The sequence below is a fragment of the Phoenix dactylifera genome, chromosome 8 (genome assembly GCF_009389715.1).
Source record: "Phoenix dactylifera cultivar Barhee BC4 chromosome 8, palm_55x_up_171113_PBpolish2nd_filt_p, whole genome shotgun sequence".
NCBI classification, from domain to species: Eukaryota; Viridiplantae; Streptophyta; class Magnoliopsida; order Arecales; family Arecaceae; genus Phoenix; species Phoenix dactylifera.
Genome location: NC_052399.1, coordinates 16636797 through 16664778, shown reverse-complemented (window position 1 = coordinate 16664778; position 27982 = coordinate 16636797). Strand labels below are relative to the sequence as shown.

The following is a 27982-nucleotide window of genomic DNA, read 5'->3' as shown; positions in this document are numbered from 1 at the left end:
ATTCGCCCCTCTTTTCTTTCGGCTAAAAAGGTAGGCTAGAGTATCTCAAAAATACAATTTTTACAAGAAATAAATGGAGCCAGGTGTACGACAATGGGAGTAGCGATATTACCTGCTCAAAGTCGGCAAAAGTTGCACACTTGGACCGACATTCTAGGTCCGTTCACTAATCACCGCTCTCGATCCGCAACGGACCCAAGAAAACCCAATCCTCAAATTCTGTCGCTTGCTCCCCTTCCGTTACTCGGCTCGGTGGCTTTCCCTCTCGTGCCCCAATCCCCTCCTTTAAACCCCCCAAACCCTTAAAATTAGAGGCAGCTCCCGTTATCACGCAGTATGCCGCAAATCTCCTCCAGCCTTAGACTGCTCCTCCCCTCCTCGTCTCCGCTCTCCAAGAATCCCTTCTCTCGCTTCTTCTTCGCCACCTCTGTCCTCTCCAAGCCCGGAACTCCCCTTAAACCTCACTTCCCTCTCACCTCCGTGCTCTCCTATTCCGGTAGGAGGGGAAGAAGGGCCAGCGGCAGCGGCGGCGGTGTCCTCCACCCGAGGAGAGGCAGGAGTACTACCAGGGAAGAACGGGGCGGCGGCGGCGGCGGCGGCGGCGGCGTGCTACCCCAGAGGAGAGGCAACAGTACGTTGAGGGAAGAAAGGGGTAGGGAGAGAGCGCTGGAGATGGAAGAGAAGGAAGGAATGGGGTTCAACAAGAGGAGGGCGGAGGGGAGGGACAAGAGCGGCAAACCCAAGACTCTCCAGATCAAGACGCGGAAGCTGAATCCTGTCAACACCATCTGTTACGTTCAGGTGGGGATTGCTTTCAATCTTTTCTTGTTCTTAGGATTTTCTTCTCGCGGCTTCTTGAAATCTTGGGAATCCATTTTTATAGTCCGTCCAAATTTCCTATTTTGAATCTCGTATCTTGTTAAAATTTAAACAAAAAGGAATTAAAAGGTTGGATTTTGGTAAAAAGATCCAAACTTTCCTGGATTTTGCTTGTTGATAATGATATGATATCGTAGCAAAAGGAATTAAAAAGTTTCGATTCTGGTAAAGAGAATATTCAAATTTGGCCTTGGATTTGTTTGTTATAATGATTTTGCAACACAGGTCTTTGCACAAAGTTGAACATCTTAAATTTCTCCAGATCTCCAAATTCTTTATGTCTTTTATCCTTTTCCTGATCAAAAGAAAACCTTTTTTGAAAGTTAGGGCTGCGAAATTTTCACTGCCATGGGTTTTTCTTTCTGGCTTCTTCCTTTCTTTTTTCCCCCCTTCTCTGTTTCTTACGTTTTTTACTTCCCATCTTTAATTATTCTCAGACACCATGTTCGAATGACTTGTTTGAGTTCTCTTCTTTATATGTTTGTAGTTGAAAATTTATTGATGTACTGGTTTCTGGGCCATCATATCTCAGGTAATTGTTTCATATTTTCATCTATTCTTGCTCTGCATGTAATATTTTTTGGGCTGGATTAAGGCTTCTTTTTTTGGTAGGCTACACTAAATTTCAAGATTGTATTAATGGTTTTGAAATCAGAGATCCTGTATTGTAATCATTTTGCAGTTGTTATGGTTTTAGATAATGCAGAATCAGTTTACTGTGAATTGACTTATCTCCTTCTTTGTTTTGGATTTTGTTCTGCAGATTTTGGGGACGGGAATGGACACACAGGACACCTCACCATCAGTTTTGCTGTTCTTTGATAAACAGAGATTTATTTTTAATGCTGGTGAGGTATGTTTGGCTAAAGTGAAGCATCCATTCTTTTATTCCAGCTATCTTTACTTTTAGTTGCAATTTTTTTTAAGGCTTCTTGAAGAATGTAGATGAAGTGGGGTTTCATTATACCATATCATTGTAATTTCCGCAATGAAAATTACATAATTTTTTTAGAAATGCATTTTTTAGCAATCCAATATATTCAGTGTCTCAGTGATTGGTGTAAAAAAGTTACAACAAGACGTCAAATTTTATGGTAAATTAATTGAGGTCAATTGATGATTCGAAGCATTCAGGACTACTGTGTTTCTTAATTGATTGGGTTGCTGATAATTAGTTGAGGGCCTTTCTTCATTGGGTTTAAACTTGGGCTTGCTTGGTAGCAATTGAGAAGGTTGGAGGTATAACTCAGCCAAAAGAAAGGTGGTGATGCGTGAGGTGATACTGGATTTGGGAGCTAAATCATGGAATTGGATGTGGTATGATATATGAGAAAATGAAGATACATTTACTAGGTTTCTTTTCATGGACTACCTGTCATTATTTTGTGAAATATTATCTTGAGAGTAGAAATGATGATCATCTACTCCTCAGATATGCAGTAACTGCCTTTCAGTCTGTTGACCTGACAACCTAGTCTTTACTAGTATGATGGGATCATGTTAAGTTCCTCCCATCAGAAACACAAATTTGTTTTCCTTCATCAAAAAGTGCAAATCCCTTCCACTGTGATTCTTCCTTTCTCCTTGGACTAAACTAAGCTTGCAGGTCATGCAATCAAGGGAACAAGTAAATTCCAAAACTGACTAGGCCATTTGATCATCCAATAGAGATTCAATCGGACATCCCACCCTCAGGGCGTCTGATATAAATGGCACACATGTGGCATACATTGGCAGGTTTTAATCCGGCTCACATTATGTATATTGAGGCAGGATGTATGGTGGACACTATATTGGAGGACCAAAAAAATTGAACAAGCACTGCTACCACCCCACCGCGCTGGTTAATGGTCTAGGGTGGATTGCATTGACATAATTGCAATGCCATTGTTTTGTAATATAACACTTTTAACTAGCCACCAATCCTTCCAAATCTGTCACAGTTCATCTTCATTGTCCGCCCAAAAATCATGGCAATTGAAGCTTGAAGGAGATAAGATAGGTTGCAGTAGAAAGAATAGAGAAAGCAGAAATCAGTGCATTGGACGCTCTGCTTGTTCATAATATATTTATATGTGTCAATATGTATTTTTATGTGTGTTTGCACAAATTGTACATACACAGAGACACGCATATACATAGAGACGAAATCTTGGAGCAGTTCCCTAGTTTGGTCATCCATTATGTGAACAGGCTTAAAAGCGAGTCTTGAGGTGGAGGTTGGGCTGTGGGTGGCGGAGTGGCGGGTGGGGTTAATTGGTTTGGAATTCATCTCAGGCTTCGTCACCAATTATATATTGGGAGAATTAGGAATACCTTGTTTCGAATTATATACCTATCTGGGATCTTCAGTTGCAGTTGACATCTTTATTTTATAAACCATACCATGTTCTTCACCATATCCACAATACCACTTGTAAAATTGGGTTTCTTGCTGTTATCATTCTGCTTACTGTCTTGAGTTTTAAGACAAATTTCTTTTATGCACATTTTTATCTCTCTTGATATGGATGTTTCTAGTTCAACATTATCATCCCAGGATGTCTGCATGAAGACATAATCACCTGTATCATGCTTTTCATTAGCTATTGGCTTGTCTCTTCTTCTGCTCCTTGGGACTTGACTGTCTTCTCTAGTGCACTTGGCATTTATTGTTGACTCATCTGCTGCCTAGAGAATTATAGCATCTTCTGCCTACAGCATCTCATTACCTTTATACAACTGTTAATTGTTATTTGCAACTTCACTGGCTAATCAACGTGCTTCCCTAGAGGTTTGTCTTTGCTAGCCAAAGAACTTTGTTGCTAGCTTGTATCATCAGCCCCTTTAGCTTGAGTTCTTCAGTGCTGAGTTCATCATATTAAGAAATTTCCTAGATATATGCACTGCAGTTCAAAAATCTATACCTAGGTGGGCTCCATTGCATAATGACTACCAATTTGCCTCAGTTTCTTTCTTGATGATGATATCTCAACTGGCTCATGCTCTAGGGTTGTACTTCCTTATCTTTTCAAATGCATCATCATGCATGTGAATGCTTCTAATGGTCTTGGATTCTCAAACATCTGCTTGCCTCATCTTTCAAACTCCACCACTAGTGACACTTATGTTTATATCTTGATTGTTGTCAAAACTACTTGGGTTGTGAAGCTTTCAGGGATGGATAATGCAGTAGCCTATTTTATGCACAAAATCATTATAATGTTGATATTTACAGTATTTTCTCATATGTATAATCTTGCAAATAAATTTTCAGCATATAACTGGATAGGCAAGAGTGAATAATGTATAAAAATTAGGCTTCTAGAATTTTGGGGGCTAAGTCTGAAGATAAAATCTTTTCCTTTTTTCATGATATTTTATGCAGAAGTACTGAAATATCCTCTCCACCTAAAATGCATAATCTATCTTGAGATATTGATTACTGTCGACTTCTCAGTAAAATGTCAAAGAGGCATTTAGTTTTCCATTTTTTAACTTTAAATTCATCTGGTTTCAGGGGTTGCAGCGTTTCTGCACCGAGCACAAGATAAAGTTATCAAAGGTATGGGATCTCTGAGAGGTCATATAATTTTTCTTTTCTCCATTTTTCTCCTTTTTGACTCTGTTTTCGTCATGTCACTTGGCCATGGTTTATTTTTACCAACTTCGTTTCTTCTGTTTTATATTTCTCTGCATCCTCCTGTATTTACCAAGATGTTGCTTGACTTGTTGTGGTCATAGCCATGGCTTTTTACATTTTCAGAACAAATTTTGATTGGGTTCTCCCCTTCCCTCAGATTGATCACATGTTTGTGACTCGAGTGTGCTCAGAAACTGCAGGTGGACTTCCAGGCAAGTGATTGTTATACTTAGAATTGTAGTTAAATTTTCTTTTACGAGTTTATAAGTGATTGAGAATATATGTAACTGAACATATTGTGACTAAGAAGGTCAAATAGAAGATGCTGCCCTCTTAATCTCTGATCTCTAGCTCTTACTTATACCTTAAAATAGAAAATGCATAAATGTTGGTTTGTTTTCACTTGTATGTAGGTCTTCTGCTTACTTTAGCAGGCATTGGAGAGGAAGGAATGTCGGTAAGTAATAGGATAATTTTCCTCCCTTCTGCTTGAAAATTGATTCATTTTCATATTCACATATAAATGTCTTCGACTTAAGAGATTTTTAAAATAAAATATGGTTTTCTTTTGCTTTTTGTATTTTAGATCAATATATGGGGTCCTTCTGATCTTAACTATTTAGTTGATGCAATGCGATCTTTCATCCCAAATGCTGCCATGGTTCACACACACAGCTTTGGAGCGACACAAGGTGGTATAACTAACTTTTCAGGTCCGGAAGTTGGGAAATCCACAGATCCTATTGTTCTTATCGACGATGAAGTGGTCCGGATATCTGCTATTCCGTTGAGGCCAAGATCTTCAAAAAATACTATGGTCAGTTTTAATGTTCCAAATTTGATTTGGTTGGTGAAGCGAACACAAGTGAGTTAACAGATTGGAATGCTCCATGTTTACAGAGCTTGGACAGTGAAACGGGATCAGCACTAAAGCCTGGTGAGATTGCTGTGATCTATGCATGCGAACTGCCAGAAATAAAGGGAAAATTTGACCCAGATAAAGCTGCATCTCTTGGGTTGAGACCTGGACCAAAATATCGTGAACTACAACTTGGGAACTCGGTCATGTCAGATCGCCTCAACATTATGGTCGGTCATTTGAGCATTTTAATCTTTTGAAAGCTTTCAGTTCCGCTTTTACCAAAGAAAAAAGCTTTTGGTTCGGTAAAACTTTCTTGAAGAACACTTGTGGTCTCATGTTTCCATGTAGTAAATAATATTATTTTTTTCTCGATATTGTTAATCCCCCTTATGAAGAACATATTTTCCTTAGGTTTTAGCCCTTATTCTGTAGAAAATTGCTACTTCTTTCTAAATTTCTTGCAACATTTGCTACTTCCACTTTTCAGTTGACCTAGAATATATTTTCTCCCCCTCTAAGCTCACATATAAGTGTTACAAAGTTTTGCTTATTTGCCATGTTTTGTAGGTTCATCCAAGTGATGTTCTTGGGCCTTCATCCCCTGGTCCCATTGTACTTCTGGTGGACTGCCCTACACCACTTCATATCTATGAACTGTTGTCCATACAGTCTCTTAATCCTTATTACACGGATTCTGCTGATCGGCCAAGAGAGCATTTAAAAACTGTAAATTGTATAATTCACCTGGGTCCATCTTCTGTGACAAGGAGTATAGATTATCAGAGGTGGATGAAAAGATTTGGTGGTGCACAACATATCATGGCAGGACATGAAATGTGAGATTTGCTTGATATTAGTCCTTTATGCCTATCAATTGTCAAAATATAACACAAACATCCAGTTGTGAATTGCTTGTGCATTATCTATCTTTATCAATTTCACATTAATGGTCTGGTCGGAAATAATAGGTTGAGGATTGATCTGTGATAATGGAGTAAGCATAGTCTAGTTTTATAGCCATAAACATAACCAAGAAGCCTTGTTTGAGTTATATGCTGCAGGTTTTATGTATCTTTATTCGCCATTTATCCCTATTAAGGATTGACTCAAGCATTACTGCAAGCATTTCCAAATCCTTTCTACCACTTTCATCTCCATGGTAGATTAGACTGTTCCATTTTTGCTAGCTCTTTGACATAAATTTGAGCAGTACTCTCTGCATGCAATGTCAAATCATCATGGATCATGCCCATGCCAGCCCAAAAATCTTTTGTATAAGGGTAGATATTAAGTAAAAGATGAATCTTTTACGAGTTCAAAGTGATAATGTTTAAGGGGTTTCTATTGCATGTTGAAGTAAAACCATAAGCATCTGTCTTTCTCTTTTTTAAATGTAGTTTTCTAACATCATTCCCATGTGTCATACAGTTGAGTCTGATTCGTGGTTTTCATCTTGGTCAAGATATCGCTTTGTAGGCACTCACCTATGCAACACACACATGTATATAATTACACAAATGTGTATTTATGCATGTGTGCTTACATGTATGTGTCTGTCTGCTTGTATGTGTATATAAAGTATAGATCAGCATCATCATATCGGGTAGTACAAAGTGATAAATACTCAGATATTGGTGGATATGATACAAATATATCGGCCAAGATATTTTAGTCCTTTTTTGACTATCCTATAATGGGTTTTTAATTTCTATACTAAATTTAAATTCAATGCCTAATTTGGTAGTTAATCTTTTTTTTTTTCCTATCTTGACCAATATCTCATTATCTTTGTTGTTATATATTGACCGAGATATTGAGATCTTTTATTTCCTTTCAAATCTCTACTTTTGCATATTGGCTGAGATAAACTGATATCTGTGTTCATTGCAAAATTGGTCGCCCACTGAGATGGCTGAGAAATTGGCCTGTAAAATTTTTGGGTGGACCAATTTGCTACCACAGATGATGTAATGTCTAGTCATGTGTTGTCTTGCTGAATAATGCTAGAGTTGATGCGTCAAGGGGCATCAGTGATCTTCAGAAATTGAAACAAAAAATAAACTGGAAAGGATTTCCAGCCATACTTCAGCAACTAAACTTTCTGGTTTCAACTCCTTTTAATTATTCTTAAAAAAATGTGCAAAACATTTGTTTTGCTTTTTTTTTTTTTTGCTTATAGAAACTATATGAAGTATGTTTTCGACTATTATAGCTGAAGCACTATAATGGTTCTTACAGATTTGTTGCTCAACTAATAAATGGTATGTACGTTAAATATGGATATAAATTTGCAGGAATATATGAACAGGGGGTACAGCTTAGCATTCCTGGTATTGTAGACAACTATAGTTTAAGAGGTAATGTGTAAAATAGTTGTTAGAGAATTGGGGCTATGTTTTAGCATTTTGACCAATTCAACACGTGTACTGGGATATCAATCATTATATAATAAAGAAAAGGTGCATTTATTTTAAACTGATTCTCTCACTTTTAGGCATTTATTATCCATATTTTGACCTACTCGTCTAGTTGAGTAATCGCAGGATGGTCTTATAATTAGGTAAATTTGCATATGATGACTATGTGTAGCATTTGCAATGCTCTCAAGTAATCGAGACTAGACATTAAAACATTTAAATATATTTTTTTAGTATTTGCATGACAGGCCCTTAAAATGGTCGGTCATTTCTTGTTAGGTTCTTATTCTTAAGTTTCTTTATTTCTCTGCAGAAGAAATATGGAAATACCAATCCTAAAATCAAGTTCAAGAATTTCATCCCAGCTTAACTACTTGTGCCCTCAGTTTTTTCCTGCTCCTGGATTTTGGTCTCTTCATCAGATCAATAACTTCTCTTTTGAGTCGAATGAATCATGTGAGGTTTGTTCAAAATGCTTAATAAAAGGCATAACCTTTGAGGTCCAAATTATTGTTTGCTTTCAAGTTTCAACATTTTGAAATTTTAATCAGTTGTTTTTCTTACCAGGATTCTTCAACTCTGTGTGAAAGCATTTCAGCTGAAAATCTTCTTAAGGTAAGAAATTGGCTGCTTCAATTTATATTGGTTAGCCAGATTTGTGGTTATAGATTGATGCTATATGTAAAGGTAATACACGAGACATAGTGTAAGACTATCTGATCCATGTTTTCTGTATACCTTAATAAAATTTGTTTTATGCGACGGTGTTTCCTTACTTCATAACTGTTTTTGTGATGTGACTTCTCCATGATTTATGTTGGGTATTCATTAGTACCGATCAATTATGTAGTCAAGAAACTAGTCGACAGTGCGAGATGTACTGTGCTGTTTCTTAAGATAAACAAGATATTATATATCTACTATTTACATCAGGCAGCTTCCAATTGCAGTCAGTCTGTCACCTGATAAACCAGCAGCCATTGAGTGGGATGTCTTATTTCAAACTGTTAGCTCCTTATCTTTTATGACCTAATTCTTCATATCACATAAAAAATATTTTAAATCGTTTTATAACTGAAGGATGTTTTGATATCTGATTTTGCTCTGCATGTTTCTTTATCAGTTAAATAATTCATGAATTAAATGCCATGGTAAAATCCAAGCATAATGTACTATAGCAAAGTGGGTATACTGACACATTAAATTATGCAAAAGATAGCATGTGTACTTTCTCATATGTGCTTCTTCTCTCTATAACAAGTTGTTAAATGCCTCCCATCTTTTACCAAACAAAAGTGCTTCATTTTTTAAACTGATACTGCTTTTGTCTCTAATTTTATCTTTCTTAGTCGTTCACTAATTTCCCAATCTGTCAGTATTTGATATTATAGTTTTGTTAGAATGATCAAGAATATTGCTGGAGAACGTAACACAAATATGACCATCACCTGTGAAAGGTTAAAATTATATGTTTGATGTCATCCATCCTTTTGATTTGTGTTTCAGTTTCATTTGCGTCCTTACTCGCAACTGGGGTTGGACAGATCTGTTATTCCATGCTCGCTAAATTACAAAGAGATTGTGGATGAGCTTCTTTCAGAAATTCCTGAAATTGCAGATGTTTCAAAATGTATTAGTCAGTTTTGGCAGAGTCCTTTAGAAAGTAAGCATATGATGCCTCAAAAGGATGAAAACATAATTATGGTGGAAGAACCATGGATGAATGAAAATTCATTGATTTCAAAGCAAGGGGCGGGTGCATCTAAAAAGGACCTTCCTTGTTTAAGTGACAGCTGGACAGAGATGCTTAAGCACAATCCTGATATTCCAGCCTGTTTGGAAAATGTGACCAGGGAGGACATGGAAATCATTCTTTTGGGTACAGGTTCATCACAGCCTTCGAAGTATCGCAATGTCAGCTCAATTTTTGTTAATCTTTTCTCAAGAGGAAGTTTGCTTCTTGATTGTGGTGAAGGAACTTTGGCTCAGCTGAAAAGAAGGTTTGTTTTATCTTTCAGCAAAAATGGTTATTTGCGGTATTTCTCTTCTTCCTGGTTTTATAGAATAATACTATCGAATCTTTTTGACATTTCAGATTTGGTGTTAAAGGTGCTGATGAAGCAGTCAAAAGTTTAAAATTTATTTGGATTTCTCATATTCATGCTGATCACCACACTGGTCTAGCCAGAATACTTGCCTTGCGGTGTCAGTTGTTAAAGGGTGTACCTCATGAACCCTTACTTGTGATTGGGCCAAGACCGCTGAAGAGATTTCTGGATGCATATTCTAGACTTGAAGATCTTGACATGCAGTTCCTGGATTGCAGGCACACTACAGAAGCTTCAATGGATGCCTTTCTTAACTCTCGTGATTCAGCAGAAGATTGCTCTTCTGAGCATTCAGACAACAGCATTAACAGGAATGTGGGGGTAGAGACTGTTACAACTCGTCGGTTGGAAACTAATTTATTTGCTCAGAGCAGTCAAACGCAAAGCTATTGGAAAAGACCTGGGAGTCCAGTTGATGCTGTCATGGCTCTGCCAGTTTTAATGAGATTGAAGGAAGTGCTCCCTGCGGCAGGTTTGGAAGCTCTTTACAGTGTCCCTGTTGTACACTGCCCACAGGCATTTGGTGTTGTTTTAAAGGCTACCGAGAGGGTAAACAGTGTTGGAAAAGTTATTCCTGGCTGGAAACTTGTATATTCTGGTGATACGAGGCCCTGCCAAGCTCTAATAGATGCCTCCCACGGTGCAACAGTTCTGATACATGAGGTGAGTAGCTTTGCCATATTATACATGTTATTGTTTGCCTTGTGTTGTGGTTGTCAAGGTTAACCTTGGTAACAGGTATGGTTTCAATCCCAAGCAGAACTAAACATACCATTTTAGAAATAAATGCATGGGCAAAAAAAATAAAACATACAAAAGATCATGAAGATTTTAATTTGGGAAAAAGGAAAACATATCTGGGACTGTATATAATTTAAGAATGAAAGCATGGAGCAAAGAGAAAAAGGAAAGTCATGTAGCTTTTAGTTTGTGGAAAAGAAGAAATGATTTCTGGTACCATATCTAAGATTAATAATGTTTGAGTAGTTGTTTTGTAAAAGGGTTTGTGATCAGAGATCATATTATGCAACTTATAGCAAGATTAAAGACATTCTAGATCTTAGAACAACAACATATGTAATACTTCAAATATTCCCGAGGTCGGGTTACTTTAAAGTAAAGACCGCTGAGGTGTTACAGAATAGTTAACATCATACTGTGCAAACAACTTAATTTTAAGAGAATTGCTGTAAGCACGTATTTACCTTATTTAATACCTGCATTTTTGTACCCTCTCAAATTCTGAGGTGGCCCTAGAGGCTCCCTGTTTACCTTTTTTAGTTTTGATAAGCTAATTTGAGCTCCTTTGCAGGCAACATTTGAGGACAGTATGGGAGATGAAGCGATAGCAAGGAACCATAGCACAACAGGGGAAGCTGTTGGAGTGGGTACGTCAGCGGATGCCTACCGCATCATTCTCACTCATTTTAGCCAGAGATATCCAAAAATCCCAGTTTTTGATGAGAACCACATGCACAAAACATGTATTGCTTTTGACCTAATGAGCGTTAATTTAGCAGATTTGCCTGTGCTTCCAAAGGTTCTTCCATACCTCAAAGTCCTCTTTAGAAATGAAATCATAGTTGATGAATCTGATGATGTTCAGGAATCTGTTTTGTACTAATAAATTGAATGTGTGTTCTGTATTCATTGTTTGGAAAATTTGATTTTTATATTTTTTCATGATAAGTCTGGCTGCAACTTTGCATTGTTTGTAACAATTTAAAATGATTCTATATTAAAAGAATAAAGCAACATAAATGTTTTAACTCAAAAGTTCTTTGAATTTTCAGATAAGTCCTCTGCATGCCTTGGTGATCTTATTTTTGTGTGCTAAGATATTGGTCAACTTTGCATTGAACTCGATATGCATTGCTATGTACAATAATCCTGTTGCAATGTTTTAACTTTATGGACATAGGCCTCGCTAACTTTGCTTGAGTAATGGTATGTGCTGTCCCTTAGTACTGTATGTTAACTTTGTTTCCTCTTGCTATTGCACTGGATTCTTTCAGATTTATGTTGGATTGCTCGCTCTGGCTTACTCTTCTGCTAGAACTCAGCATGACTTTCGGCTTCAGTGGCCTTTTGGATGTTTAATAACTGTCTTACGTTATGGGCATGTGGGATGTTGTGGTTGCTACGTGTCATGTATGGAAGGATCATTTTATTAGGGGGCATCAAATGTTGGGCATGTGTCTGTGCGCGTGCGAACATGTGTACATGCCACCACAGCATGCGGCCGATAAGAGGTGAAGAACTTGATAAAGTTCATCTGGAGCCGTCACCTCATATCTCTATGGGTCTATGGTCCTTTTAGCTGTGCTATCTCCTCAAAACATCCTTCGTTTTTATTTTACTGTAACATATGTTACCATTGGTTACTGTATTGGTCCGAACTGCACGATACAAAGCATGCCATACCATATCGATTCGATACCGATATCTAGTACGGATGGTGTACTGAAACTCGATATGTTAGAAAAATTTCGTACCATGCTATATCAATACTATGCTAGTATGGCATCGGTATAGAGTTTGGTATCGAGACGGATAAAGCAAATATGCCTTTTGATGCATATGTTTGAGTCTGTTTTACCTGTTTATCTTAGGGTTATGACATGAGTATTTTAAACTCTGTAATCTTAGTAATATCGGTTAGTTATTGGTATCAGGATGAACAAAGAAGCATTGGTAAAAGCTGAAGATTTTTTTTTTTAAATGCTTGCAGTATATCAATGTCCTGGCTGATATATGATAGGCTGCCGTCAAAATGCCATTTAATATAGGGAAAAAGAGGGTTTGATTATCATGTAATGTGTTATGTATTAATTAATACTTAGCAATCAAAAAACTGTAATAAGTCATTAAAAGGAAAAAATATATCAGATGATATTGCTAATATTGTAACTATTATGCAGGGTACATCAATTTCCAACAATTGTGATTGATGAATCATAATTCCAGTTTTCCACCACGATAAGAACCAACGCAAGCTCTTCGTTCTATTGGTAATTATTTATAAGCGGTTGTGTTTTGTCTGTAACGTTCACTTTCAAAGAAAACCTGCCAAATGCACCAAAAGAAATCCGTCCGACAAGGCTCAGGGGTACCAAATGTACCAAAAGAGGTCCGTTCCTACAGTGGCAAGTTGAGCAACCAGACTGATCCCCGAATAATCCATCGCCTACTGTAATTGTTTTCAAGAGCTCCAAAAGTTGGTCATCAAGCTAAATATGCAGTATTGATCAACAAATATGCTTATCTGCAGCATGACTTCTGATCGAATATATGGATTGCAGGACATGATGTAGATGAGGGTGATCTATGATCAAACATGAGTAGTAGCATCGAATCTACAATGTTCTCTCAGAAACGCTCAGCAATCATTTTCGATGGCCTTTACATGGTGTCCCGATGTTGATCGTGATGCTCGTGAGATACCTTGTGTGCAAACTAGAGACATTTTGGTGTATTGGATGGGTAACTCATATACAAGACAGCATAATTCAGCAGGAAATTGTGTGATTATTGACAGTTCAATTCTAATTTCTCCATCAAACAACGCAGAGAAGCTTACCCTGCCTTCAAATACCCCTGCCATTGACTGAAGACTTGAACTCTCCGCTCTGTTTAATAAAACACTAATCCAACCAAAAACTTCCCTTGTGGTATCGCAGTACTACTCAAAGTCTTGATACACGAATGGCTGGGGTTGGATCTTTCGCGCGAAAGACGGGGGATTCACGTTCCTTGGCGCAAATCACCGTTGGATCGCGCAAAGTACGCTTCTAGATCCGTTCATGCGGATGAATGGAGGAGATCTGTGCGGGGCGCCATCCAACGGTCGATTCCGCGAAAGAAGATCGATCATTCTTTGATACAAACCGAACCCGTATGTACGCGACTCGCACAATTTTTGCACCTCGGTCCGTCGGTCGGTTGGCACACGCGTACGCTCTCTTCTTGTATACCAATTTCTAATTCTATGCTTCTCCCAAAAAAAAATATCATCTTTGTACCTTCAGTTCTCCTTCCTTCCAGTTTCCGCCAGAGATCAAAATCTCTGGCCCTCGTCCTCTTCCGTCCTCCCGATCGATTAATTCCTCTCTTTTCTCGCAGAGATCGAAATACTAGGGTTTCCCGTCAAGTTTTTTCCTTGAATATCGTATAATTTTAACTTTAGGGTTGGTTCGCTGATTTCGAGCGGCGATCCGGGGATTTGGGGATCATACCATTTGAGAGCTTCCGTCAAGATCGAATATATATTTTTTTTTTGTTTGGTTTTTAGCCGGATGCGCGCGGTGCAGTGATAGCTCGTTTCTTTAGGGTTTCGAGTCGATTTGAGGAGTTTGTAGCGATTTAATATTGTTGTATTTGATTGTTGGATATGGATTCGAGCCGGAGAGCTGTGGAAGCGTACTGGAGATCTCGCATGGTTGATGGAGTGACGACGGACGAAGATAAGGTCTCCCCCGTCTACAAGTTAGAGGAGATCTGTGAGCTTCTGAGGAGCTCTCCTGCGGGCATCGTCAAGGAGGTGTCGGATTATATTCTCAAACGGCTTGATCACAAGAGCCCCATCGTGAAGCAGAAGGTATAGATTTGATGTCACCCTTCTCTGATTAGTTTTGGTTGGAAAATCCAAATTTCTATGTTGTTATTAGCGAACTCCATATCTTCGAAGATCAACATTCTAAATTCTAAAAGTTTATCTTGGGGTTGTACCAGAAGAACGAAAAAAAAAAGAATCTTGTGACAATTCATGTTTTAGGTTGATACTTTGGAACTCTCATCGTAAGTTCATAACAGCAAGAGTTTTAATAATTTAGTGATATGCGCTTTATCATTCACTCATGCAACAGCTTGTCTTAATTTTTGGAAGCAATTTTTGAACATTAAGACTGTCTTTTTCATTGTTCTGAAGCCATGTCACACAATTTTTCGGTATGCTACATTATCAGCAAAATAATAAATCAGAGAATAGTAAATGATGTGTAACACACCCAGTATTTCTCTAGGAAAGATGAGTCTGTTTGATGTTGGAAATTTATAATGATAGTAGTTACTGATTCTGTTTATGTTCATTGCAAGGCATTGCGGCTTATCAAGTATGCAGTGGGAAAGTCAGGCAATGAGTTTCGTAGGGAAATGCAACGACACTCAGCAGCTATCCGACAGCTTTTTCATTATAAGGGCCAGTTGGATCCCCTTAAAGGAGATGCCCCAAGTAAGGCTGTCCGCGACACTGCTCATGAGGCAATCCAAGCTATTTTTGCTACTGATGACAACAAGTCAGCAGCACCAGTAGAAGGTCTTAACAAGCGCATCCAAGGCTTTGGTAATACAAATTTTGAGATGCCAACAGAAGATAAGAAGTCTTTTCTCAGTGAAGTGGTGGAACTCGGTAGTGCCTCCATCAAGCAGGGACTAAGCACCATTGCTGCTGCCCATGGGATAAGGAAAGTCGACAACGGGAATTACAGGAGCCCAAATTTGCGGTGGTCTCTAACAACAGAAGGAGGTAGCCTTGATAAATATGAAGGTGACGAGCACCACAGGGCAAGCTGGACATCTTCTGGAGTCTCAAAAAATGTGGCTTCTGGAACATGGAGCCCGGATTCAAGAATGACCATAGCAGGGACAGCAACACATGAGGTTACTGGTTCAAGTCTCTCAGGGGTTAAAAGTCGTGAGGAGAGGCATTTGGAGACTATTGTCACTTCTGGAGGTGTTCGTCTGCAGCCGACTCGTGATGCTCTTCAGGCTTTTCTTACTGAGGCATGGAAACTGGATGCAGTGTCTCTGAGTCATGCACTCGAGATGAAGCTCCAATCTCATTTGTGGCAGGCATGCTGTCTTCATCCTTTGCTTGTACCTAGTTTGCTTACTAATTATTGCATGATAAGTGCTGAATATATGTTTGTTTGTACGTATGTATGACGGATGGATCGAGTCTTTTCATATAATTCTGGCTTCAGTGTGGTGCACTTCTGTGTTGATGTTTTCCTTCACCTACATCCTGACATAGCATTATGTTCTATCCAGTTGTATTTAATATTTTATGATGGTATAGTATCTTTGTGTTGGGGATTTGAAACCTGGGTGGTGTAAATGAAAACCATCTTATGTATTAAATAGGATATGAAGCACACTTGATAGTTTATCTTGAAATACTATTTTGGAGAGTGCATGTTTTCTTGACTTCATTTACAGGAGATTTTGATGGAATCCTACATTGTCTAACTCACTTGAACAACATTGAACTTGGTTACTGTCAGTTTGACCAATCAAAGTAAATAATATGGTGATTTAAAATCCTTTATATCAACTTGCTCAAATCTAATCCCCATTGTGCTGGCAAGGTTTCAGAGTGCATATGTTTTCACTCTAGTATTGAATTTTGAGAATTTATGATTGCCACAGTGAGGGTGTACTTATGTGAGCACTTACTATTTTCAAAGCCAAGGTTAAAAAATTTATAGTTTGAATAAGATTACAATTCCTGTTCAACTGAAACGAGTTTTTGCCTGTTGGCTCTTTGCAGAGCATGCAAGAAACATGGTGCCAGGTTGATGTTACAACTTAATTTATTGTATGTGCCATTTTTCACATCAAAGCTTCCATTTCTATTTTCATTGTAAAATTTTCTTTGTTGGCCCTGTTTTATGAACCTGCAGTCATATCTGTCAGAATGATTAATGATAGATTTTCACGAAACTGATCTGATTTTTACATGAATAAGTTGATTTCACTATATATAATTACCTTTATTGGTTCACTTCTGCACATTTGGCTTTTCTTGGCACATTATAAAGATGGCATATGTTCCAATATTTATAATAATGGGGAAAATGAATGTCTATGTGTGGTATGTTTTTTGAATATCAAAAGCATCCTCTTCCTGTATACATGCACATTGCACATGCACAGAGACATGGTATGCCGTGCTGTACCGAACCGGATGGTACTGGACGTATCGTACCGTACTAGTTTGGTACTGATACTGGTACCGGTACTGGTGGTGTACCGACAATTAGTACGCCAAAAAAACTGCGTACCGTATCGTACCGACACTATACTAGTGCGACACCGGTACAGAGTCCGGTATCGAGATAGCAAACCTTGCACAGAGATAAACAATGATGAGTTCATTTAGTAAAGAAAGATTTGCATCCAAGTGTTAAACTTAATTTGGTTTTGTCAGGTCCGGATGAAGGCTATCTGTGTACTAGAAGCAATTTTGAGGAAAAAGGACGATGAGCATTTTTCTATTATAGCATCTTATTTTAGTGAAAACAGAGATTCTGTGGTCAGATGTTCTGAGTTACCTCAAGTTTCTTTGAGGGAAAAGGCGATGAAGGTAAGCCACATTTTTATGCTTAATTATGTTTTATTATCTGAAAGCAGAAATTTCCTCTCTCCCATTTTAATGGCTTCCTGTTATTTGTATCTCTCTTCCTCAGCTCCTATTGGAGGTTCTTACTTCCAAACTCATGCTTACTCAATTTTTTTCCATCTAGAAACTTACTACTCAAGAATCAATGATTTTAAAAGAGGGTAGGAGGTAAACTTTGTGAACTTGGAAATTACACTTTAAATGAAATTTTCAAATTTCATATTTTAAGATTTCCCCCCAGTTTTCGGAAACAAAACTAGAGGTCCATCTTTATAAAATCAAATCAGATTTGTTAACTAGGTACATGCTTGAACATAAAGTACATTTGTACACACTGCTTCCTGTTTTCATGCATAACCACTAAGTTCTATTTAGTGAAGCATTTTTTGTTTCCTAAAAGCAACCTATCTCAAGGACATTTGTTTCCTCAATTTAATTCATGTACCTCTTAGACCTTAAGATTATCTCCTTTCACATGTTCTGGCAATTTGCAATCCATAGCGTTCTATGTCTCTAATTATGAGGGGAATTGCTTTTTTTATCCTTGCGAGTTTAGAGTTTGGTTTCAAAGCTCATCATTCTAAATGAAACCCTGTGTACTTTAGCTAATTGGAATTCAACAATACCGCAAAGCATTAGTAAATCCGAAAACAAGATTTGCTATACCGGTGGGTACCAGTGCATACCGACCGTACCATACTGATATCGAACCGGTATGCGGTACGGAGGGCGTACTGGCACTTGATACGCCGAACCGGATACTGTGTTGGATGTTACGATAATGTAATAGAATGATACCAGTACAGGGTCTAGTATCAAGACAGCAAACTTTGTCTGAAAACTTTATCGAAATACTCGAAACACCATGAAAAATCAGGAAAATATTTTGAAAATTATGGATGTTTCAGCATTAGATTGTATCAGTTTTATTTTTTTTGTTCTTTAAGATAGGCAGATATGTATGCTACATATGAAGCAGATAGAAAGATATGCCTACTTCAATTGTAACATTTAAAGGCCAGCCCTCCAATATGATGGAATTTTGATTTATTGCTCTTACTATAATTGGCCCTCTTGAAGCTGTACAAGAGCCAAAAAAATTGTGCTTTTCCCTTTAGTCACCTCTTGCAGTCTGTCAAGGTCCTATTACATTATCATTCCTGTTGTGTGATAATCATTTTAAAACTTGTATTTAGGTTCAAGTAACTGTCAAGGTCCTAGGGCAGTCTGCACTTAGAATGCCATAAGTATGCCTGGCAGTCGATACTAGCATGCATGATGCATGAGTGTGCGCATACTATGCATGTACTAAATTGATTACTAGATGGTGCCATCTTATTTTTGCTCAAGTAAGTTTTGTTAGTGATTATGCTGGAAAAAGGTTGTTTATGTGGGGATTAGTCATTAAGTTTTGTTAGTGATTATACTGGAAAAAGGTTGTTTATGTGGGGATTAGTCATTGGCTCATTTGGTAAGACTGCTTATTTTATTCTGTTTGAGGAAATATGAAGAATGATCCATGACAATCTGATTACAGCATTGTTCTGCTTGTACCTAATGCCAGACAATTGATATTAGCTTCTGTATTTCATGAATAATCCCCCCAACCTTCCCACACCAAAAAAAAACAGTAAAAGAGAAAACTCATGCTCACAAGCCAGTGAATGATTTGGAATGGATCATTTAGTTACAGATAATAGGTGGAGATCTAAAATTGTCAAATTTCACGCAATATGGTTATACCTTGCATGAGGAACTCCCTGACCATTTAGAAAAACTGCTTGTCTGAGATCTTACACATCCTTTTGTCATCATGTGAGCTGCATGGAGCAAAGCCAAATGCAGAGCGAGACAGTTGTATAGTATTTCATCTGTGTTATCTGATTTTTGGAATACATCTACTATGAAATTAATCTGAAGGCATACCTTCCGGTCAGGCGTTGACTTGGATAGGTTGTTGACCATAAAGAAAAGCAAAAAGATATGCCATCTTGACTTATAACTTTGAAAAGATTTATGCTTATGCCACTAAACAAGTTAACATAGAAGAGAGGGAGGGATATTTATTGCAAAAAGGTTCACATTTATGACATTCAACTCAAAAGGGGGGGGGGGGAGGGGAGGGTGGGGGAGAGAGAGAGAGAGAGATAACCTGAATAACTTAAACTGTTCCCAAGTCAATTTTCAGTAATTCCGTTTGTTAGGTTGGCCTGTGTTGCTCTCATTTGTAGCCTTATTGTGGCATCTCGATGGGCTCCACTCGCATCAGCTATGCTTGACATGAGGTCAAGGTGGTGTCAGCTAGCCTAGAGCTGATCAAAACCCAGGCCGGGCCGGGCTCTACAGCAGAAATTAGGCCCGATGGCTATGCCCAGGCCCGGCCCGGCCCGACTGTCGGGATTAAATTTTTGTCCAGGCCCGACCCGACTTTATAAATCTGGTTCTAGGCCCGTCTAGCCCGGCCCGACCCGACAGGCCCGATTTTTTCTTTATTTGGAATCTGGAAATGGGCCAGAATGGCCTGACCAGGCCCGACCCGATTTTTTTTTTTGTTGGGCCGCTTTTCTTGCCCAGGTTCGACCCATGGGCCTTTTTTTAATGCCCAAGCCCGAAAAATTCCGGGCTGGGCGGCCCGTAATCAGCTCTGAGCTAGCCCTTTTTACATAGCTCTTTTGATCCCCCTTTGATTGTTTTTGTGTTTTCAATTTGGTTATTTTTAAACAGCAAAAGAAGTGCAAGAACTTGTTTGGCAGCGAATTACTAGCTTTAGACGTATGTTATATGTAAGACAATCTTAGGTTGTAGGACTGGATGGCTTGCTATCTTCACACTATACAAACAATGTTCTATATCTTCTGCTATTAGTTCTACAATTCTGACAGGTTGTATTGTTTTGCTTTTATTTAGGTCTTAAGTCTTCTAGATGGGGAGCAGACTAATGGAGCAGGGAATGCAGGGGAGCCATCAGATGCAAAAGCTACCCCTGCACCTATGGTTCAGATGCCTGACTTAATTGATACAGGTGATCCAGATGATCGTGGAAATGAAGCTTCCATTCAGAAGCAGGGGGACCAAAGCACTGGGAAGCTAACATTGCCCCCTCCTCTGGTTGACGATCTTTTTGGAGGTGACCTTATTTCTGGACTAGGTACCACTGAGGTTAAAAATGAGGAGGATCCATTTGCAGATGTATCATTTCATGTCACTGAAGACAAGGAGCATGATGATCTTTTCTCTGGACTGACAGTGGATGACAAGAAATCCAATATTGAACTCAAAACGCCTGCTGATAATAAGTCCGAATTGCTCGATGTTTTTGGTGCCAACTCTGGGCAGCTTCTGCAGGATACAGGAGCAGATAAAAAGAATGTGAATGATTTGATGGCTGGTCTAACTCTCAATGGAATGGCCCAAGATAACAAACAACTTGGACCTTCTGGAGCATCTGGAGGTGCCTTTCCAGGAGTAACTTTCTTAGATGGTGGCAGTCAAGCAGGCCAGCTGCCTACCAATGGAGCATTTAATGGTATCCTTGGTTCAAATACCTTGTATGCTCAGGCTCCCATGCAGCATGGCATGCCTCCAAACAATATGTTTAATCCAGCTTTTGCTGCCCAGCCAATGAATTATGGCGCAATGGGATCTTTCATTGCTCAGCAGCAATTACTATTTCAAAACCTTGGGAATCTCAATTCTGGATTTGGGGGCATGGCTGGAAATGCCAATGGAGGTTATTCTTCACCGCTCCCTGATTTCTTTCAGCTTTCAAATAATTCAGTTCAAAGCCATGGTCCGATCATGAACAGCTCGAAGAAAGAGGAGACTAAAGCTTTCGATTTTATATCGGTATGATTCTCCCATGTGTGTGCTTAAGAAGTCAACTGTTGAAGATTCCATGTTCTAGGATGTTACTGTGATTAATCGAGGACTTCCATGTTAGATTTATTCTTCACTGCTGAAAATTTGAGCACACGAGAGAAATATGATGCTTGCACAGTCAAACTAGTATCAGACAAGCAGTTTCTACCACATATTGAAAAATAAAAGGGTGAATAAGTCATATTTTGTCGCATAAAACTTTCTGGTCTATAACACAAACACCTTTCTTTCATTCATTCAGTAGGTTTTTTCCGCTGAGAATATCACAAATACCTGCCTGAATGTCAGAGATTTAGTCATATAAGAACCCAAAGTCATGCAATATTAGCTTCAGTTAGCCAACCCCAAATAGTGGGGAAAAAGGTAGATGGCTATGCTCATTAGCTTCAGTTCTGCAGAGTCAGTCCAGCATGGAAAAACTGTGTCAAGTTTGCATGTATCATGTGGTCGCAACTAATAATTTGTGCCATTAGATCCATATGAACAATCTATCCAGCAAATCGATAAGCTAAATCCTAGATATGAATGTATAGACTAGCATCCTTGTTAATTGGGTTTGATATGTGCCATGCACTTACTATAGAAGTGCTGCTAAATTCAAATTCATTGTATATTTGCAAGCTTCCTTTCAGTTTCCAGATCTAGTATCATGTATCTCCTGATTGATCCTCATGTTTCTGAAAATGCTACATTGGCAAAAGTTAATGCTATCATTCTTCTTATGGCCTGTAAATGTGGATCGCATACCTGTGTGACTAGTTAAGTAATGTTCTTGCTGATCTTTGTTGTTAGAATTCTGTTTATTTATAGTAGTACTCGGACTAATTTCATTACTGGGCGATCCATTTCATCCTTGCGAAAGATAACAATATGACTGCTGCACAATAATGCTCAACAATATGACTGCTGTGCAATAATGCTTTTTTTCCTCCTTTGGCAGGATCATATTGCAGCAGCCCGTGATTCAAAGAGAGTTCTTTGAAGCTTTTAACAGCACATGTTTTACCGTCAAAAAGGATCAAAACTGGTTTGGTGCTTAATGGAAGCGCCTTTAGTCATTCTTTTGCAATAATGACATTTGTGCCTCAAGCTGCATGAGCTATACTTCCCCTTGCCAATTTCCATAGTGTGTTGTTAGGTATATAGTTGAAACTGCTCAGGTGTTGTAGAGAGGATGGTTCTAGGTTGCTGTATTTAACTGTGAAATTTAAGCCAGATGTGCAGTTTGCTGTGTCTCTTCAATAAATACTGTTTGGGGCTTTGTTTGTCACTTATGTCGATTGCATTTTTATCTTATATAATCAGCATGCGGGTGAAATGAACCTGAGAATTGGATTTTTTTCTCTCTTTTTTTTTGTCCCCTTCCCTTTTCTTCTCTCTTTATTGTTTATAAATGTCTCATTTTTCATGATTCAAACAGATCGTAGAGGGCTGACTGCTCGTTGGTTTCCATGATGCTGCATAAAATTCTTCAATTCTCCTGCTCCACAGGTCATCGTTATCTACTCCTAAATGGAGCACACCTACGTTCCTCGCTCTTTAGCATTAGATGAGGCCGTGACAATGCTTTCATCCAATGTGCATTGCCCGAGGTGAAGAATTCTATCATCTGTCTGAATAGAAGTATTTGTGGATGCCAGTTGAAGTAGTATTTTGGGCCTACGTAGCCCTGGCGTGGCAGCTTGTACTTTTAACGACTCCTTGTATTGCCCTAATTCTAGCCCTTGTCGATGAAGTAATCCGGTTCTGATAGAAATTCTTACAGTCAGAGCTTATTCCTTCATCGGCTCCCATTTTCAAACGCGCAGACCAAGAACCATTCCCATATATCCATACCATCGACATCAGAGGAGGTTCAAACCACACCCTTGCTATTATTTCGGTTCCATCGAGATCAGGCTGAAACCATGCGATGAACGCAAATCAGGCTGAAAGCATGCAATGAACGCTGAATTATGTATTAATAGATAACACACAAATAAATAAAATAAAATAAAACATAACTAAAGGGGAAGTCTTGGTCTCTACTCTCTCTTCTGTAGTCGGCGTGCATGGTGAAGCCGCCAATGTCGGTCGTTTGCTCGTCCAAGATGATGACCAGAGCTGCAGCAAACATGGCGGTTAACAACTATCTGAAGAACACTGTTTGGTTCTTCTCTCCGCCCCCTCTGGTTCAGGGAGGCTTACTCTTTGGAGCTGCCTTCTATGCTGTGCGCCGCCCTCTTTGGTTCAGGGAGGCTTACTGTGTCCTAGCTATGAAAGGATAAGGCTAGCAGTCTCGGTTAAAATCAAAATAAATGGGTTAAAATCAAAATAAGTGGGTTAAAATCAAGGTTTCAAATTTGAGAAAGGATTTGTTTTGAACTCCCAGAGCTCCAACATTTGAAAAACACTTCCAAATCAAACTCTGGCGCCCGCAACATGTTGAAACCTTTGAAACTTTGATTTCAAAGTGTTTTTTAAACGTTGAACTCCGGGAGTTCAAAATGAATCTTATCTCAAGCTTGAAACCTTGATTTTAACCCATTTATTTTGACTTTAACCGAGACTGTTAGCCTTATCCTTTTATAGGACGCACAGCATGTAAGGCAGCTCCAAAGAGGAAGCAGTAAGCCTCCCTGAACCAGAGAGGGCAGAGAGAAGAACCAAATGGGCCACCCAGGTGGTCTTCAGATGGTTGGCGACCGTCGTCACGTTCGCTGCAGCTCTGGTCATCATCTTGGACGAGCAGACAACCGGCATTGGGGGGCTTCACCATGCACGCGGACTACAGATCCTCTGCTGCCTTCAGGTCATCCCAAACCAAATATCAGCAGCTAAAGCTGAAGAGAAAAGACCAGGACTTCCCTTTAGCCATGGTTTTTTTTTTTTCTTTTTTTTTTTCTGTGTTATCTGTTCATACATGATTCAGCGTTCATGCTTCCAGGTTCTTTATGATTGGGAATTTTGTGGCCGCTGGATATGCTATGCTGGCACTGATTTTGGTCTCGTACACTGAAACCAGTTGCCTCATCAACTTCATGAATTTGGTACTTCCCTTGTCTTGCTACATATATAATATACTTTTTATTTCAAACCTATTTCCTTAACTGAAACCACAAAGTCGTCTGACATTTAACACTTGATCTTGTCATTTCTTTGCACGATCAGATCTATTTTACACGCAGTTTTAATGATTAAACATATAACGGCGATCGAAACCAAATGCGGGAACAGTCAGAGGGACTAAAACCACATTAACATTCAATCTTGGGGGTGGATCCTTCTAAATAAAACATGTAGGTATCGTCAGTGTTTGATGTTATATTTTTGTGGCATTTCTTTGTTGTTGCAGATGTCAATGTCATTGGTTATGGCTTCGGCTGCGGCTGCAACAGCAAAAGAAAGGAAACAGCCACACGGGCTGGATGCGGGTGTGCAATTATTTTGAGAAGTTCTGCAACTCCATTGCCTGTTCTTATGCTGGCTTTCTCTGTCTCCTTGTGGTGTGTGCTCTCAATGGAATTCCGAAAACTATGAAAAGCAGCGACTGAGGGGCTCTTTTCTTTTTCTCGAGTGCTAAGTTTATTCGACTGTATGGTTTTTCTTCTAGCGGCAACTCGTTAGATCTATGAACCATCTACTTAGGTTCTCTCAATTCAGATTGTGGAGTAAGAATTGTAATCTTCTCAGATTGTAATTCTGCAAATTATTGTCTAATTTGTGTTTGGATGTCATCTGTAGTCTTCTGGACTTGAATTTATTTTGTTGTTCGTTTTTCAGCTGCAACAGAGTAGAACTATAAAAATTGATTTGATTAAATTATGTAATTTGTTTCCATTTGGATATCATCATCTGTAATTGACTTAGTTTTTTTTTTTTTTGGTAGAAGCCTTGTTGTTTATTTTTCAGTTTCAGCATAGTAGAGCTATAAAATTTGATTTAAATAAGCTGCCCGTGCTTTATTTCCTCGTTATAGTTGTTTGATTGGTTTTGTGGAATACGAATTTTAAGAAAGGTGCTTGAGTAGGAAGAGGACGTAGGGTGTTATTAAATGATAGTGACTCCGGTTTCTTCCCATGATGAGCTCGCCATCGCTCTTTATCATTGATCAAAAAACTCTCTCTCCTTGTTAGCTTATTTAGTGAAACCCATTTCAAGGCATAAATATAGTGAATTTCAAAATTTCACTCGAGTCGAATTTTGGAATCTTTCAGTGAGATCCAATTTAAAAAGTGGAGATTTTTTGAAGAATGCTATTCATTTTTGATTTGCGAATCAATCCTCCAATCTTGGTTACTTGGTATGAAAGATCTCATAACTCATTCCACTGCTCTAGTTTTGGTAGATCTTACATCCATATCAATGGAAAGGCAATTTTAGCTGTGCAAGCCACTTTGCATCACACAAGGCCGCCATATATGTGCATGGCAACATCTGCAAAAATTTGGTGGTTTGGGCACTATCATTTTTTTTTTTGGGGTTAAGCTTGCTTGTTCTTTTTTATTTAACTTTCTTTTTCATCACAAAACATAGAATTAATATCTCTTGTCATTGATATATGAGCTACGATGTACTTTGTGTACTTTTTTTGTCCTTTTATCTGCAGATTGATTTGATGGCAAAAGTAAAAAAGAATCAGAGATTATATGCATGCCCTTTTTTTCCCTTATCTTTCTCATGTGATTGTGATATTGCTAGCATGTCATTACTTTAAAAAATCTCATATGCCTGCGTGAACTTTCCACCTTTATATGTTGTGTGAGATAAAAATTGACCTTTCTTATTTTTCATGAGAAGAAGAAGAGCTAAATTACAACTCTGTCCAAAGAGAACTTTTAGCTCATTACTAAACAATTTCAATTTTAACTAATTAGTGAACATTTTCAGCCGTACCTCTTTGTTTGTTTGCATTCTCCTTTGAGATTGAGATAAGACCTCATCCGTTCTGTTTTCCAACTTATTGTACCGACTTTTTCGTTTACATTGCAATCTGTTGCTTCTTTGTTCGTTTACATGCTCTTTTGGGATTGGTATAAGATCTCATCCATTCTGTTTCTTAATTTATTATACCGACTTTTCCATTTACATTGCAATCTGCATGCTCTTATAGGATTGGGATAAGACTTTATCTGTTCTGTTTTCCGACTGATTATAACAACTTTCCATTTACATTGCAATCTCTTACCTCTTTATTTGTTTGCATGCTCCTTTGGGATTGGGATAAGACTTCATCCGTTCTATTTTCCAACTTATTGTACCGACTTTTTCATTTACATTGCAATCTGTTGCCTCTTTGTTTGTTTGCATGCCCCTTTGGGATTGCGATAAGACCTGAGCCATTCTATTTTTCGACTTATTGTACTGACTTTCTGTTTACGTTACAATCTGTTGCCTCTTTATTTGTTTGCATGCTCCTTTGGGATTGGGATATGACCTCATCCATTCTATTTTTTCAACTTATTGTACCGACTTCTCCGTTTACATTGCAATCTATTACCTCTTTGTTTGTTTGCATGCTCTTTTAGGATTGGGATAAGACCTCATCTGTTCTATTTTCCAACTTATTGTACCCACTTCCCTGTTTACATTGCAACTTATTGTACCAACTTTTTTATTTACGTTGTAATATGTTGCCTTTTTGTTTGTTTACATGCTCCTTTGGGATTGGAATAAGACCTCATCCATCCTGTTTTCCAACTTATTGTACCGACTTCTTATTTATATTACAATATGTTGCCTTTTTGTTTGTTTGCATGCTCTTTTGGGATTGGGATAAGACCTCATCCGTTCGGTTTTCCTATTATTGCATTGCAATCTATTGCCTTTTTGTTTGTTTGTATGCTCTTTCGGGATTTTGTTCTATTTTCTAACTTATTGACCTTTGGGGTTCCACTCTGTTTTCCAACTAGCCTTTAGGATTTTGTTTTATTTTCCAACTTATTGGCCTTTGGGATTCCATTCTCTTTTCCAACTTATTGTATCGACTTTTCTGTTTACATTGTAATCTGTTGCCTCTTATGGAATTGGGATAAAATCTCATCTATTCTATTTTCCAACTTATTGTACCGACTTTTTTAATTATGATTATATAAACCCTAATACCGAAAGCCCACAACAATGGGCTTTATAATCCCAATATTAATTATGCTATAATATGTTCTAATATTAGCTATTTATCTACATATTTATTATTAATTATTTTATAAACTAATTATCGTATTTGGTGTCTTTTACAAAATTATATAAACCTGTTCAAAATTTATTAAAAGATGTTAACAACTTGGGTGAATTTTCATCATGCTAATATGGCAGGGCAAGAAAATTCAATATAGAAGGGGGAAATACAAGTATTTTTGTTCAAATTTTGAAAACCATATAGAATCTATGGAAGAAATAAATTGATATTGAATTTGCATGATGAAAAGGAGGATGCATTTTTCTTACAAAACCTTTCATGAGAAATCACACGTTTGAATAAATTTTGATGTAGCTAAAGGCTTAGATTATCGATCGATGATCTCCCTCTAGAAAGAAAAAAACTGAGCAACAAGGGCGTAATCAAGATAAACTCACACATACTTCTCTTCCTCATCCACGTCAACCAAGGTCTGGCAGGAAGAACAACAAGGTCTGAAATGGATTTCCATTTGTTGAACCAACCCACTAATCTTAAGGAGTTTCCAGTTCTGAGCTTTTCAAAAGGGTAGAATGCATCTACAAGTATATAGACCTGGGACCCTTTCTCCTCTCAAAAACTAGTTCCAAGGAGGGGGCACGGTGGCCATAGTAAGAAGAACGTCAAAAGAACGTACTTCCGCTTTGCACTAAACTATA

At 38.2% G+C, this 27982-nt stretch overlaps 2 protein-coding genes across 3 annotated transcripts; both read left to right on the top strand.

Moving 5' to 3' along the window:
• Nucleotides 1-301: 301 nt before the first annotated feature.
• On the top strand, nt 302-11658 carry LOC103702534 (tRNase Z TRZ3, mitochondrial). Of its 2 annotated transcripts, none has more exons than XM_008785002.4 (13): nt 302-801; nt 1643-1732; nt 4379-4423; nt 4659-4713; nt 4915-4958; nt 5088-5318; nt 5402-5590; nt 5931-6199; nt 8094-8241; nt 8348-8395; nt 9287-9780; nt 9876-10551; nt 11201-11658. In XM_008785002.4, exons 1-13 carry the CDS (start codon nt 337-339, stop codon nt 11510-11512), a joined length of 3066 nt encoding a protein of 1021 aa, XP_008783224.2. In that variant the 5' UTR covers nt 302-336; the 3' UTR covers nt 11513-11658. The 2 variants fall into 2 exon arrangements, with proteins under 2 accessions (XP_008783224.2, XP_038984994.1); XM_039129066.1 differs by having other exon boundaries at nt 755-801; nt 4625-4713.
• A 2160-nt stretch (nt 11659-13818) lies between these two features.
• Nucleotides 13819-22504, top strand: LOC120103769 (protein MODIFIED TRANSPORT TO THE VACUOLE 1-like). Its single transcript, XM_026802785.2, has 5 exons — nt 13819-14485; nt 14983-15738; nt 17096-17251; nt 20195-21133; nt 22107-22504. Exons 1-5 carry the CDS (start codon nt 14279-14281, stop codon nt 22146-22148), a joined length of 2100 nt encoding a protein of 699 aa, XP_026658586.2. The 5' UTR covers nt 13819-14278; the 3' UTR covers nt 22149-22504.
• The last annotated feature ends 5478 nt before the right edge of the window (nt 22505-27982 follow it).